The 17140-nt window shown below is 36.1% G+C and overlaps 1 protein-coding gene across 1 annotated transcript; it reads right to left on the bottom strand.

Annotated features, from left to right (window-relative positions):
• Positions 1 to 355: 355 nt before the first annotated feature.
• Positions 356 to 15004, bottom strand: LOC131060807 (tlg2p-like protein a). The gene is made up of 8 exons (XM_057994221.2): positions 14400 to 15004; positions 5075 to 5351; positions 4809 to 4898; positions 4523 to 4600; positions 4284 to 4361; positions 4094 to 4159; positions 1147 to 1227; positions 356 to 972 (listed from the first exon to the last, which is right to left on the bottom strand). The coding sequence occupies exons 1-8, from the start codon at positions 14606 to 14608 to the stop codon at positions 865 to 867; spliced, it is 987 nt and encodes a 328-aa protein (XP_057850204.1). The 5' UTR covers positions 14609 to 15004; the 3' UTR covers positions 356 to 864.
• Between the last annotated feature and the right edge of the window lie 2136 nt (positions 15005 to 17140).

Genomic DNA, 17140 nt, shown 5'->3' with positions numbered 1-17140 from the left:
ATTACAAGTTTATGCTTGTTTTGTTGTTTATATGACGCTATGTGACATGCAAATTTTAATTCATGCTTATAGGCTTCACAAATATCAAAAAATATATATATATATATAATTTACATGTTTTTGTACTAACGAACCCAAACAAACCCAAACCCCTTTTCAAAATTTTGCCGTACCGGCATACCGGGTTCTTCAAACCCGAACAGGAACCCAAACCGGAACCAGCAACCTAGCTTTACATGCATGGGCATTTCCACTGTATTGCCACCATGAAGAAGGATAAAATGCAACATTAATGTGTGTATATATATGCCATGTCAATTTATAGATTTACGAAGACTTCTTCAAAGTGCGAATGTTTAGCCCAAATGATTTCTTTATTAATATTCTGGAAAAAAATGGTTGCTTCTCAGGATTTGAGAATGGAGATGATTACTGCTGAAGCCCTTTTTATTGGTTATAAATCTCTGTCACAGGATGGAAAAGTAATACAAAGCTTGCAAAAGCATACCATTCGCCTGTTGATACTACATAACCGTAGGAATGCAAGAGTACCTGTGAACCATCTACATAAATCCACCTCTGAGAGAAGCCATAGCCAGATACAATTTTGTAGAAACAAGTAATTCTAAGTGTAGGTTAGAACTGCATGTTTGACAGATCAAGAAGGTGGGAGGAGGCAATAAAACAAACCAATAAATAGTCTTCCAACTACATACAGCGTGATCAACTTGGCATATATATGCAACACTTGAAACCTGCATATGCTCAATGCCTACAGTCAAAAATTTCTCAACAGGATAAAATTACCGAGTAGAAACCAGCCTGTAGTAACTGGTGAAGAACCAGGAAATCCTACTTCAAATATTAGAAGAATATTTCTTTGATGATAAACACGAAAAGCATGAAAAGGCACATGAATACAAGTGCTGTAGCACACATAACCATGCCTCCCTGCTTCTGGGTTCTCTCTGCCTGCATGCCCAAGACAAAAGAATGGTTCTGTCAGAGTTCAAAATAATCATCCAATCAAATGAGTAACTGAAATGGAAAACAATGACAAGATCACCAAACAAGAGAGCGATGGAGGCATATAATTCCAACAGATCTAGCTAGCAAAATATTATATATCTATATATATGTCCCAACCTTCTCTAATTCTTTAACACCCTTATCAACTGAGGCTGCAACATTCTGAATATTGTAATCAATTCGATCAACTATAGTTCCCTGCAACCATAAAAGACGTTCATCAGAAACAAAAAGAATTTTAGATGCCTTAATTTTCCTGCTAAAATGTGTCCCCAAATTCACAAACAAAATATGCAAGTAGCATGCAAGAAAGGTATTTAGGATTTTTATGGCAAAAGTATTTTTGCTAAGAGATTCATCTGTATGAGAAAAGATTAGGTTTATCAGGGCTGTGCCTCCTTCTGGCTCTTCATTATAAAAGTGCCTGAATTTTGCTTCTGAATGTGTATGGCATATGCCATCACGTCTTTTTCTTAGTCTGAATGATGCATCTTAGTCTTGTCCAAATATAGCATCTGTGCTCTAGGTGAATACTTGTTTTTCTTTTAGTGAGGGGATGCATAAACATTCTTTAATTAGATCAAGGAACTTCACAAAGTTGGTTGGATGTCTTTTCTAAAGAGAGAGGGCGCAAAACTCTAAGAGGTCAAACTCCTCCATCTCATACCTACACGTAGGACTCTAAGCCCACTGAGATTTGAACCCCGAGTCACATACATGAGGGCACCATGGCTTGCGACTAGACCACACATCACAACAGACAATACTCATGGTTTGCATGCTTGGTCAAAATTATTAATAAATGTATGAGTGTGCAAGTTGACTTTTCAGGCAAACAACAGCTCTAGGGTAAAACTTGAGAAAATTCTCAAAGAAAACTGTGTGCAGAAATATTATGTGCCCTTGTCATGGTGGCACCTAAATGTTGGTCCTGAAGTGCCCTTTTATTGAAACTTTGAAAGAATGACTGACATGTCTTGAATGTATGAAGTTCATTAAAATTTCTGAACGGAGTTTTATGTGTGTGCAGGTTGGCTCGATAAAACAATTATGGCCAGCTACTCTTCTGCTCCCTACAGAGAGTTCATTTTTTTACCATAATTTAATTATTGGCATGTCTATTGTTTTGTAATATCTTTGTTAGATTTCTGGATCATTTTCCTCTAAGTTACCGGTTCAGGGTTGGGCACCGGTTCGGGTTCGAAGAACCCGGTACGCCGGTACGGCAAAATTTTGAAAAGGGGTTTGGGTTCGTTTGGGTTCGTTAATACAAAAACATGTAAATTATATATATATATATGCGGCCTATAAGCATGAATTAAGATTAGCATGTCACATAGCATCATATAAACAACAAAACCAACATAAACTTGTAATCATAGCATCATGATCATACCATAACAGCATCATATACATCAAGTTTAATATCAAAATGATAAAATATTCAAGTATCATTGTTTCAACTTTCAACAATTTAAAGTTTGATCATTAAATGGATTCTCTAATGGGGGTTTGGGGCAACGCCCCCAACGGGGTCAAGGGGCAGCGCCCCTTGCGGGGGTCTGGGGGCAGCACCCCCAGCAGGGTCAAGGGGCAGAGCCCCTTGCGGGGTCGAGGGGCAGCGCCCCTCGCAGGGTCAACCTTCAAACCCACACGGAACTCCATGGCGTGCATCAATTTTCTGCTTTTTTAAGACGTCAGGAACAAGGCCAAAGAAATCAAAATTCTGATCAAGGTGCATTCCCCTGTACGGGAATTGTGTTTTCTGACTTGTTCTTTCGTACAGACTTGTGCTTCTCTCTTGGTTGTACGATGCATAGGTGTGTGGCTTGAGACATAGGGTCATTTTAATTTTTTATGTGGTGGAATTCAAATAAAATTAAATTTTGCAAAAAAAAAATTCATTTTTAGGCTGTCAAACCCCTGCATTCGGCTTGGGTCCTCTTGGGTTCGACCCTGGGTCCTCTTGGGTTCGCCCTGGTTCGAACCAGGCTTGTAAACACGAACCCTGTTCGAACCACAGGCGAACCAGACCCGAACCCCGAACCCAGACTGTACCGGACCAGTACCAGGGGTCTAGGGGGCCGAACCCAGTAACTTAGATTTTCCTTCATAGATCATGATATAACTTATATTTTAATGCTCTTTTTTTAAAAATCAATACAAACCCCAACAAACCAGGAAAAAATACCCCTGACCCTTCCCCTATGAAATGTCGTAATCAGTAATGTACCATTACTTATTAACATACATTGTACACAGTAATAACATTGATATTTAGTAAAAAGGATATAGGCACTGTGCCTTACTCTCTAGAAGTAGAAGTTAAATTTAATGCAAAATAGGGAATAAGGGAAGAGAATGAATGCAGACAATGATGTCCAGAGATGGGAGAAACATAAACGTTTTAACCCTTCAATGCAGAGACAATTGACATTTGTTCTAGCAAGCAACCTCAAAGGGGAAGAACAAAAATAACCTCAAACAATAGTAGCTTGTGTGTGTTCACTCATATTGGGTATCTCTGATTATATTTCTGTATTATGCAGGTGAAATAATAGAGATCCAAAGAGAACAGTAATGTGAATAGCAATCCACAAAATAAAAGCAAAATAGAGCATAAGAACTATATATACGAATGTCCAAAATGCAAAAATGCTGACATATCAAAATAAGATAGCTGTGCCACTTTGAGAGGTTGACCTCTAAATACAACGATTCAAGAGGAGAATTCCACGATGATTATTTCAGATTTAGTCTTATTCCATATTTAAGAAGCCATAATTAGATTAAGGCAACACATAAGCCCCTCATTAGGCTGACCTTACAGGAATGAAAAACCTAAGAAGTCAATAGAAGGTTATTCCCAGATTATGTGCGCCACATGTCAGCTACTATAAAAACCAAATATACATAGTGAAGAGTCAAGACAACGGCACATGTAACATTTAGGAGTGGTCCAGTAAATGTCTAAAATTATCTTATGAAGTATCATTATTCATAACTTCATTCAACTGTTACCCATTAGCAAGTGTTACTTCAAATTTGCAGGAAATGTTACTACCTGATCAATGACAAGAGTCGATAGGTCTTTCATTATTTGCTGCAGCTGATTTACTGATTCAACAATCTGATTGGGATACCAAGACCAAATAGATAATTTAGTCTCTGATAGAAAAGCAACACAACAGTTACCACAGAACTAATATCTGCCGCAAATACAATTGGAAAGAGTGAAATCAAAGTCGTATCACCTGAAGAATTTCCCTTTCCCTTTCAGCTGTTAGTACTTCTGTTTTCTTCATCCTGGCTAGCTGCTGTGTACTGAAAGACTGGAAAAATTTGTAACCAAAGCTCAGAAAGTGATACATCATTTCATAATATAGGCATATCTTGAGGGCAATGAGAACAACATTTATTCAAACTGTCAAAATTCCAAAACTTAGTCAAGTCTTTAAAAATAATGAAAAAAAAAAAAAAAAAACCTCTTTACCGAGTCAAAAGATTCATCATCCTCATATCTAGTTTTTGGATCATTCAGATTCATGCCCATGTCAACTTCATCTGATCCCTACACAAAAAATATTTTTCAATAAACCCATTCAGTATACGATGCCATTATCCAATCAGCTGTATATTGATTTATGAAATAAAAATTTCAATCTATGCAACCACAAGAGATGTCTCATAATAATGAATATATTTAACTCTTTTCTTTGCCACAAACCAATTTTCAACTAGACATGCATCCTAACAGGAAGAAGTGAATGGCACCATACATCTTTTTGCTGCCGTAAGCGCTGTAGATAAGCATTTTGTTGTTTACGAAACTCCATTGAAAGTGCCTGAAGATCAGTGGCAAGAGATCTCTGCATGTAGAATACATCCATTTGATTGGTAAGTAAGTACAATGGTAAGTACAATGATAATGAAATTCCCCATATCGATGTCTTTGAATAGGACCTTGTTTATACTTCATTAATTTAATCTCTTAATCATTACTCACATATATTAACAGTCGTATCGTGTTAGCTAAAAGACACACCTGAACATTCTTCTGAACATTTGCATCCTCAGATAGGCTTCGCCCTGAAAGCTTTTGTAGCATCTGCTCACTTCTTTTCAGCAAGCGTGTTATCTCTTGGGTCAGTTCTTCAATTGCATGCTGATCTGCTGTCGTGTCCCCAAATGTTGGCATCAATGCCTTAGCATAAGACTTTGCCAGCACAGCAATTTTACTACGTGCCCGTTGCATGTTAGTTGCTATCTCTTCTGATATATCCACCCATGCTGGCGGTAGGCCAATAGTTACAGCATCTCCTCTATGAAATACACACGCAATTAGGGGTTAACATACTAGTTTTCAAAACATAAAAGAATTTCATCAGTACATGGATACCACACCAGCTCCAACACCAAAGGAAAAATGTGAGTTTGATATAAACAAAACACTGCTATTTTAAGTGCAGGAATCTATACTTTTTGTACAGGCTAAGCAAACTACTTCCAATAACAAATTAAGAACCTGTTCAATGGTGATCAGAAAAGTAAGGATTTGGAAAGATAAAATTTCATATCTAGAGAAGAAAAGACAGGAAATGCTTTGATTTTTTTTAAACTTCTAAAAGTATTCAAAAAGCAAACAGAAGATATTACCTCCAAAAAGAATTTGAACTAGATTAACAGACAATACCTAAATCTTTTCCAACAAAGTGGATAAGTATGATTTAAAACAAAAACAGATTGATCAAAAGAAAGTGTCTTGGCAACTGTTTTTGTACCCAGTGGATTGCTTCCCATGTTGCTTGAGAAAAAGAATTGTCTCACTTCTGTTTTTGTACCTTATTGATTGTTGAAATTCTAGCTGTCAAAGGAGGAGACCACCTGTGCTGAAGAAAGATTATCAAACATCCATTCTTGCATGTGCCAGATACTTAAGGGGTTTTCATTTAATTTCTTATTATGATGAGTAATGAATAATCTTCTTGTCATCCACCTACTACCATAGTATATCGATGCATCAGCATCATATCACATCAATAATAAAAAATTGATTCCATGGCATTTAAAAATTGGCAGCTAAATCGACAATCACTTCTGGTGGATTAAGATAATGGCCGACTTTGGGAAATCCAAAGGCACGAGGATAGCAAATTGATTTCCGTAAAAAGAACAACTAAAACTGTAAGAATAATCAAGATGTCAACCATAAGCATAAGAAAGACAAGTGGTGATATTGCAACTTTCATAAGATTATAAGCAAATTAATTAGCTGGAAACCTGTGCTAGCAGACAAAGAAAATTGTGTACAAACTTGAAACTGCCATGAAAACATGTGTAAGATGCAACAGCAAACTCTAATGGCATGGTAAAATGGACAAGTGTACCTGATCATGGGGCTATCTGAAAAAGGGGATTATAGGGTTGTGCCTCAGACTTAACGAGTATTGGCAAGGCAATGTTTGAATTAGACTTGGACTCGATGAAAAATCTCAGGCAAAAATATAGCATAAAAAAATCTTATTTCTATTATTTTACTTTTAGTTATCTTGCTGTTGTTAACTTGTTTCTGATTTTTTTGCAGACTCGACTAATTTGGCAATTATTCCCCATGACTGCCTCTCCAAGTTTCAAAACTATGGCTCTAACATACACTGGACTAGGGTATCCCATACAGAACAGGTGATAGACCCTATAAATTATAAATTAAATAAAGAAGGCAATTAAGAAAAATCCTATCTTGAAACTAGCCTCCTCCTGGTTCACGAGACAAGTAACACTCTGAAACTTAAATTGCATGGTCAATGGATACTCATAATTTTGAAAGTACAAAAAATAATTTTCCACATTATACAGTGCAACCCAGGGACACGTCCTTGGGGTTTTTAAGAACGCCCCATGAACATCTCCTCCCTGTCCCCAAATTTCTTCAAAAAACATGGGCGCCAGAACCCGACAAAAATAAAACACCTACAGGGCAACCTGGCATCCACGGGGTCCCTCGACCATCCCAACTTGCTTTGCATAAAGCAACAAAAAAAATGTTTTTCATGAACTAATTTGCTTAATCTTCCACCCATAAGTGGTATAAGCAGGTATACTTTTACAAATGGGTACAGATTATTATCATGGGGAGTGAAGTGAGGCTAAGGGTGGGTGAATTTTCAGTTGCATTCTCATGTTTGGAAAAAGACAGCAGTACAAGGAGTGAAGTGAATTTGCTCAATAGTTTATCTTCATGAGCATATGAATTTAATGATAATCTTTTCAACAAAACCTAACCCTTTGGTGAGACAGAAATGAGAAAGGCATTGGGGGGGAGGGGGCTTATATTTTATTCATTGCCTGATCATGCTCCATATTCTATGAAAGGCAAATCAATTTCAGTTTTATGCTTGAACAACCATCTATGATTGTACTTATAGAATAATTTGCTTACAGTGATGTGGTTGATTAAAACCCTGTACCATGTAATCTAAACCTTAGAACCAAAATCATGAAAATCATTTTATGATTATCAAATGGATTATTGGAACAATGAATTGTCATTGCAAATTCATCTTCTTTTAGTTTTTTTAATTTTTTAAACTTGTGTATTTAAATTTTGATTTTCCATTTCCAAAGCTCAAGAAATACTGATATTATTTGTTGCTGGGGGTGTTCACACATGCACACATGCAGACAGACAGAGACAGCCACACACATGCACACATGCAGACAGACAGAGACAGCCACACACATGCACGTATGCATGTGCACACACACACACAAACACATGCAAGCTCACACACGCAGAGGCATGCACACATTGTATGCAACCACACCCACACACACATGTGCATGCATGCGTGTGCACACTCGGAGAAACACTGATATTATATGTTTCTGAGGGTATTCCACACACACATGCATGTGCACACATAGGTGCATAAATACATATTACATAGAATATTTATGCATTGTATCAATTACATTCCTACTGGCATCTTCCATCTGATCTAGCCTAATAGATACTCAAATCCTTTAAAAGACACTCCCACGCACTGGTCTTCGATGGCACCAACTACAAAGTCACCTGTTTTAGAATTAAAGGAGGTGATCAAAGACATGCACATAACAAGCAGCAAGAAAGCAACAACCATAATTACTAGAAAACAGTGAAGAAAAGAAAATGAAGCCGATGATGATCAGCATGCGTGGAAACAGGATGACTTATGAGGAAGAGTATTTCAGAACAAATTGTGAATATCGAGAAATACTGACTGAATAAAACATCACAGATCTGCAAAGCAGATGTTGCAGATTTGCAGAAGCAAAAACTAAGCAGTAGACTGAAATACCACAAACAGAAAACAAGTTGACCAATACCAAAAGGTAAATTATAGAAGATAGTAAGCAAAATTCTTTGAAGACCTGCAGAAAATAGCTACTCTAGAAGATAGTAGAAAGTCTTAATACAAAGATTGTATGAGCAGAATATACAAAAATAAACATAAGTAGAATTTTGTAGAAGTTTAACTGGACAATGTCCACAGAATAAATATAATTTGGCATGAGAATTAAATGCATTCTCCATATTCAGGAGCAGAAGGAGTGGAAGTTGCAGAAAGAAGGAATGAAAGATGTTATTGTAGTTCAGATAGAGGTTTGTTGTTTTCTGTATTTGAGCACTACTTTCAACTATGTATCATATATTCATATTGTGAAGTTATCATTCATAGAAATTGGTGTATTGCATGGTGCATAGAAATTATCGTATGTGGATATTTTATCAAATTTTGACCCTCCTGTTTATATTCTGCTATATTACCATCCATTAAAGAATATGATGAATGCAGACATGTTCATCTGAATATAGTTGGATTTATAATGAATGACCAATGCTAGAAAGGTTCTGAAAGATGAAAGTATATAGAAATTTATAGCAGTGAGTAATAAATGGGTCTGTAGTACATTTAAGTTTTAACAATATAAAAATCTTCAGTTATGTTACCAAAAGCATGAAAATAAGAATATTAGAAAATCAATAGAGTTGAAGTCAGACGCACAAAGAATACAATTCTAGCATAAGGAAAAAGACAAGTTTGGAAGAAGTTATCTGAGTTCATTCATTGCTTTGCAGAGAATTACAGTGCTGCAGTTTGCACTACCTATCATACAGCAACCATAAACAACGGCCGTGAAAACATTAACATCTAACATGAACCTACATTATACGATGAGTCCATAAATGGTAAAGATGCTTGTCCAAATTTTGGGAAGCTTTCTTAATCATTAATCGTAAATTCATTGTAATATCCCCTTTTTGAAATAGGATTTAATTATTAATAATAATAAAAAAATTTATATGTACTCTTTGAAAGGGTGGTTAATTGTGAAAGGTTGCGACTCTTTCAAAGGGTAGAAATTATGAAGGGTCGTACTCTTTAAAAGGGTGGTAATTGTGAATGGATGTGACCCTTGCAAAGGGCAGCCATTATGAAGATGTGTAACTCTCCCTCACATTAAAAGATATAAGGGGGAGAAGGTTTCATTTGAGGAGGATATCCAAGAGAGATCCATTTGAAAATAATTTATTATTCTCAAAAGGTAGCAATAGAGGCTGGTGACTCAATTCTTATGAAAGGTGGTGACCCTTTCACCAATAAACCATAAAGGAGAAATCATTCCAAGCATTCAAGGATCACTTATCAATCATCACTCTTGAATTCACAAAGCATTCATCAATTACCAAATCAAGCAAAAATCAATAAGCAAATCATTCTATCAAAGCAGCATTCATTCAATCATCATTCACCAATATATCAAACGAGCATTCATTACATCATCACTCATCAATCATCTAATCAACAATCACTTAATCATCACTCACCAATACCTCAGATCATACAATCAAAGGAATTCATTCAATCAATCAATCATTCATACAAATATCAATCATTCAACAACAATCCATAAAGGATCAAAACGGAATGATGAATAAAATAAGCTGAGAAAGAATAATGATCAGAACTGGAAATTAATATTAGCAGCAATACAACTTAAGAAATGATGCTGATAATTAGTAGAAGTATAGATCTAAACATGTGTTCATACAATAAAGATATTTGCAGAAATTGCTGACCTTGTAAGTAATCCAAGTGCTCTTTTATTATAAACATATAATGGAAGATTCATATGATAGTGCATTCTGTGTCATGCCCATGCCAAAATAGAAGCAGAATACAGCCCTAAGCATTGAAAACACAGTTATATATAATAGAAATTTAAAAGACCGAGGTAAAAAATTCTGATAGAAGCCGACCTAGGTTAAACATTGGTTAGGGCCGACTATAGAAAAATAAATAAATAAACAAACGAATAAATAAATAAGAAAATTAAAATACTAGCAAATGAGGGCCGAACTAAAGGACATAACTCTCCGTTTCCTCTTGAGGGGATATAAAATGATCAACATATCAAGGAAGAGGAAGCATGGAATAGGAGGAAGACAGATCAGAAATAGCAGACGGATCTGATGATATGAAATCAGACTTTGATATAAATATATATTATTGTTACCCAGAAAATTGTCTTGTATCAAGACTTCACAAGTTTCTGAAACCCAACCAATAGCAAGAGAAAGTAATCCACCTAGGCTACAAAGGTTGGATTCACAAGAAGCAAACTCACTAAGGAACGTCCTCTGTATGATAACACTAGGGTCAGCGACCTCACATAATAACTCAAACGATCTATATATCAATCTGTGCCCAGATTAAACATTAGTTAAACACCAATAAGGTGTGACTCCACACGAGGCTCCAGCAATTAATAAAAAGATTAACGTGAAGGGGTGCCTCTTGCAAAGAAGGCTGTGTCTTTACCAATAGGCAGGACTCCTCACCCACGGTTGAGGGAAGGACATGACTCCTCACCCACGATGGGGGGAATATTTATACAGCAAGCTGACCACTCCAAGAAGGAAGGCAGCAGGAGATCGAAGAAGATCAGAATACATATAAAGGCGAACAGATCAGATTCAGATATGTGCTACTCTAATTCCCTGTGGGAAAAATATAAGGTAACCCTGAAAGGGGGCATTACATTCTGAATTTAGAGGAACAGCTTGCAAAACAGGAAGGCCAATCAACTTTTCAAGTTCACGAGAGGTGAAGACCCAACCTATCTTTCATCTAGTATGCCACCCCAACATGGAGCGCTTGTGGGCCAGGAGGCATATGTGTGCTCCGAGACTTGGTGGAAAGGGTAGTCTTGTGCTCTTCTCAAATACACCACCCCAAGATGGAGCACTCATGGGCTGGGAGGCTCGTTAGTGCTCCTAGGCTTGATCAAGGAAGAAAGAGTGCCTCCAAGGTGAATTGAGGGATGGAGTCTGCTTATGATCCTACCATACGAGGGAATGCCCTTGGACTTGGGGAATTCTCCAAGTACACCCACTCGCAATGGATATCATGGACTAGGGGGTGAAAAAGTGCCCTTGGGCTTGAGGTTTCCCCTCAAATACGCCAACCCACAATGGATGGACTAAGACCTACCCATGCTCTCGCGATACAAGGAATCTCCCCTTGAGACTACAGTTTGCAAACATTTCAATGAATTCCTACTGAAACTATTAAAGGAATCCACATTGAAATGGCTATTGCTTATTTGGATTTCAATATGAATGATATTTATGGATATCATAATGTTTACTAATGATTAGTATGATATATGATATTATGGCTTATGATTTAATGTCAATGTCCGGTGACTAACATTACATGCAGGACCTAGACCAGGTTTTCTCTTATAGAAGGCATGTCTATTGGTAAATTTGTATTCTTAAATGTTCTTTATTTCTTATTCTAATTGAAATAGTGGTTTAAGGGTAAAATACAGTAATATTCCCAAAAGGGACATTACATTTATATAGAAAAGTTTAGAAAAATATTTGATGATGACTTTAAAACTAAGAATAGTAAAAAGAAAAAGAAAAAGCCTAACACACTACTTTAAATAAATTTGATAAAGTTTGTAGATGGCTATAAGCTTGTTTATACTTTAGGAGTTGTTTTTGGAAACAAAATATAAGGATCAAGGATTTAGAGGACGTTCACCAGTATATTGACAGTAAATGAAGGCATGATCCATATACTGCCTTGTGCTACTGAAAAGTCTCAATGTTGATTGACTTAATATTGGGTTTTCATCCCTGAGATTTATTACTTTCTCTAGTGGATGGATCATCAACCTACAGAATATATCAGTCTCAATCTTTGATTAGTGTAAATGATGGTATATGCCCTAAATAACAGTAGTTAATATTAGAATAAAAGAAATCTACCTTTACAATGAATAAGCCCACATCCCAGAGAGCTGACGATCAAAGTATTGGGTCGTAAGAATATAAATGACAGAACTAAGATCCTCTCGCAGATAAGATCTTGAATGAAACCAGCCCTCCATAAAAATCTAATTGTCATCCACATAAAACAAGACCTTTTGGCAATTCAAGAATTCTGGAGGATTTTTTACCTCTTACAAAACCTTTTCACACAAAATAAAGCTGTCTTCATGTGCAACATTTTTTTCCGTTTTCATAGTAATCTTGGATTTTCTTTAGTTTTAGTATTACTTGTAGCATCATTTCTTTTCAAATACTTTGTTTTCGCATGCCACTCCCTCCATGCCATTTCCCCATAAAATTTCATGAGCTTAACATTTTAGCAAATTAAGTCCTAAACACAGACGATACAATCCAAAAGTCTAAATGCATGTTCCGGGTGAAGGGGGAAAGACAATTTTGTCAGGTGGGAAAGAGTCCAAATGTTAGAAGGCATGTATGGTAACCATTAGTGAATCCTATGCTTTTAAAAAGGCAGACAACTCCCTTCCAAGAGGACATTAGCTATAAAGAATCAAAATGAAATGACCTATTGCCATTTAATACACGTGATTGGAGATCCACTTACACTTGAATTAAAACAGGGAGAAGTTTGCTGTTCCTTGAAGGTTTCTGTCATGCAATTTCCTTAAATTCAATCTAACTATTTTGAGGAATAGATAATCAAACAACATTTGGAAAACACAATTTTCTTCCAACACAGAACATCTGATCAGTAGCACTGCAAAGTATCTTGAATTCAGAGAAGCAGATGATTGTTCTAGAGAAATGAGAAACAACAGAATATTGCATTTTTACATAATACTTTCTGAACCTAGGATATTGAGTTTATTGAAATTTGAGAAACTAGATGCAAAATTAATCAAGATAAGTTTGACTAAATCCTGTGAAATTCTCACACTTTAATAGAATTCAAACCTTGGGTCCAGCTTATTTTGTTAATTTGCTAATGCCCATAGACGATCTTTTACACAAGTAAAGTTGAACACACATTCAAAGGTCCTACAAATTGTTTCGGCAGAAAAGTCATTAAAAGTCATTTCCACTTGTTTCATTGCAAAGGCCTCTTCATTACCCTCCTAATCATTAGCCACAATTTGAAACTCAATTGGTACATCAATAACAATGTGAAATAAAAGCAATGAAAATGTTAAAAACAACAAACTGTATTTCAACCCCATTATCACAAAATCCTCACAGCAACTCCAAGCTTTTTTTGAAGGACAAAATAAGTACAAAAACCTTGGTAGTGACCTATACCTGCCTTATCCCAAGCAAGCATCACTTTCTACATTATTGCTTAAATAATGTTGAATCTTGTTGAATCTAATTGGTCATTGTCAAATAGCTCTAATTCTATATGAACAAATAACATTAATTCAAAATAATCAGGACTTATTCACTAACTCGCTCTTTAAAAACAGTAATCAAAACCCCGCTGCTACGTATGAGATGTTTGTGAAATAGATTCAAAGATAAGGGAATTGAAAAAACATGTGGCAGCAGTTATATTGACAGCTATCACATTTAATTTTATTGTATTTTTTGGTCTTTGTCGATTTGATTGTGTTTAATTTTGGTCCTTATCATCTGAACATTCTGCATTCAGAACAAAGCAGATGACTTAATGTTTTTAACCCATTAGGGGATAGAAGCCATCGGGTTAGCAGGGATCCTGGTGCCAGATATGGGCTATTATCCTTTGGAAAAAAAGAAAAAACTTTTTGCCAATAAAACTGATGAATTACTCTCTAATTCCTGGTATGTCAATATTGCGGATACGGCATTCAACAGCCGTTTGTCTTTCAATGAGATTTTACTTGTATTCTTACTACTGTTGTAAGGTTTTTTGCTGCAATTTGCAATCTAGCAAGGAGTCAAATTTGAAGTAAAGAAAGAGCTACGCTCAAACCCCAAAGCAAATTATAACGAAACCCTAGCATTTTTCTCCCAAAGGTCATAGAATTATAAAAGGAGTACTGACCTGTTTGTATCCGCATCATCTGTGCTGAGGGGTGTATAAATATGAGCCTGCTGTTGCAAAAAAGGGGCAGTTGACAACTGAATAACAGGGCCTCTCCCACCATATCCAGATGTCGACGTCGACGCTTCCGAAGACGATGAAGGCTTTTTAACGTCGCGCAATGCATCCCTGTACTTCTTAAACAATACCGTTCGATTTCGTGTTGCCATTTCTGACAAAATTGTAACGCAATTCTACAAATTTCAGCTCGCCAATAAACTCAAATTTAAGCTTCTCAGGTCTCAAATTTGCATTAGTTTAGCACCAAAACAATGATTTACTACCTAATGGTTTAGGTAGTTCAAAATTTAACTCTTTTTGCCCAATTTAAGCGTGGAAAAATCTATTGCTTCGCCAACACGCGTTGATTAATGTACAATGCAAAGATGGGGAGCTTCGTCGATATCTTTTCGAGACAAACCTGTAATTTGGAGAACAAAAAGCTAAAAAATTCAAACCCTTGCCATCCCATCGTTGGCTTCAACAAATAAGAGACTTCTTCTATCAAATTTAAAATATTTAACAGGTGATAGGTTGGCCACTTCTAGCCATGTTTCGGGCTGGAATTTGACATTGCAGATGGTTTTTTATAGGCATCTCTTGAAAGTGGGAAACCGAGTTGGGTATTGACGCCTAACTTTGATGGCTGTATGGCTGTATGGCCTTCTTTAGTCACTTTTACTGTAAAATATAGGTAAAATTTTGGGTATGGCCTTCTTTAGTCACTTTTACTCACTTTTACTGTAAAATATAGGTAAAATTTTGGGTATTCAAAATTCACATCAGATCATAATAAAAATACTTGATCCTTTGTGGAGTCGTTTATGAATTCATTTTGTTATTTCATATGGGAGTACAAGCTTATGTTAATATTTTTTGGTTAAAAGTGAAGGACTTTAGGGTATCCATTCCCAAGTCATATGGGGTGTGATCTTGACCTCATCCCTAATATTACATTTATGAACATGCCATCACCCTTACCAATTATGCTCTATCAATTGAATTACAACATTTTAATCTAAAAAATATAAATGAAAATTGTTACAAAATATTAACTTGACAATCTCATCACTATCAAATTTGACCCTTCGACATATATTTATGAAAGGTTATGCACCAGTAAATATAATAGAAATTTCAATGGAAGCTCATTATTAGAAAAATAAAATAAAAATTAGACTTAATGATTTTTGTCATATTTTGTGTAGACACATAAAATTAATTAAATTAATATTTAATTAATTAGCCCACATCGGATGATTAATCTTATTGATCATATTAGCCCTTTATTATCCCCAAATTAATTAAAACACATTTAGTTAATTCCCCTCTTCCATCCTTATAATTAATTTATTAATTAATTATATGTCGCATTTTCTATAAAGTTTATAAATCAAACTCAACCTTAGGCAATATCTCAATCTCCCTCCTAATCCCAATTAATTAACTTAATTCACAATTAATTAAATTAATATGGTGATTCCTACAAACCCGCCTTGTAATCCCCCTTCATTAAGCTAATCCCCTTGATTCCTAACCTCATTAACATTTTTTCTATTATTTAATTCCTTACACCTACCCGAGTCCACATGTGACACCCTCTTAAATGACTTGCATGCACAAGTCATTTTAAGTCTCCATGTCACTCTTTGACCATGGGTACTCACACATGTGTGAGAATGCTCTTCCCAATAGAGTCACCTACCTCGTACACATGGCATATACATGTCACTTTCACTAGCCCTCTACCTTTTCAACATGTGACTCACAAGTCACCTCATAGCCACCTTACCTCTTACACATGTCATTTTCATGAGCTTCCCCATGCGTGCTCACACATGTGTGAACACACTTACCCTTGCACCTCACTTCTCCTTGTGACACTTGTCACAAGGCTAAGCCTCCAAATTTGGGACCATACTTCCATTAAATTCTAACCCTCCATTTTGATATTAAATATTGGCCCTTGATTTCCCTCATGAAAAATCTATAAATGGAGGCCTCTCCTCTCATTTCTATCATCCCTTCATGTGCCAAATATAACACTATCAAAATAGAGATCATTAGTAACCAATATAAACCTCAACCAATTATATCCAATCCCAATCCATCTCACATTCCTTATCCTTCCTCTACCTTTGATAAGGGAAATCCATCTTATCCCTCATTCATATCCCCATCTTATCCCTCACAAACATACCCCTCCCATCTAACCCCATCCACATGATCAACGACCTAAAGAAAGGGACTTGCAAGAAAACTTATACATCGCAATCCTCGTCTTTCTACAACACCTCCACTCATAATCCAATTCCCTTATACTACAGTCCTCCAAACCACAATCCTAATCTTCCATCTAATCTTAATCCTCCCCCTAATCCAAATATCCCTTATAATCCCCCAGCTGCTTACCAAGTTAATCGTACAACCTCCAATCCATCAACCATATCTTCATCTATTCCACCCAACAGAAACAACTAATCCAACACCCAAACCAATCTGCAATATCAAACCCAACCCCGTAACACCATCTTCATTCCTAATCAAGACTCTTGTTAAGAGTACACCTCACTTGCTGAGCCCATAGAGGTGGTCTTTAAAAAGTTGGTCCAAGTTGATGCAGTGATCTTTCCTATGACCCGTCCCTTTGATGAAAATATACCAAAACCTCAATGGTACAATGAGAATGAGTATTGTGATTA

The sequence above is a fragment of the Cryptomeria japonica genome, chromosome 10, assembly GCF_030272615.1.
Source record: "Cryptomeria japonica chromosome 10, Sugi_1.0, whole genome shotgun sequence".
Taxonomy (NCBI): domain Eukaryota; kingdom Viridiplantae; phylum Streptophyta; class Pinopsida; order Cupressales; family Cupressaceae; genus Cryptomeria; species Cryptomeria japonica.
Note: the sequence above shows the minus strand (reverse complement) of the source record. Positions and strands in the feature narration are given on the sequence as shown.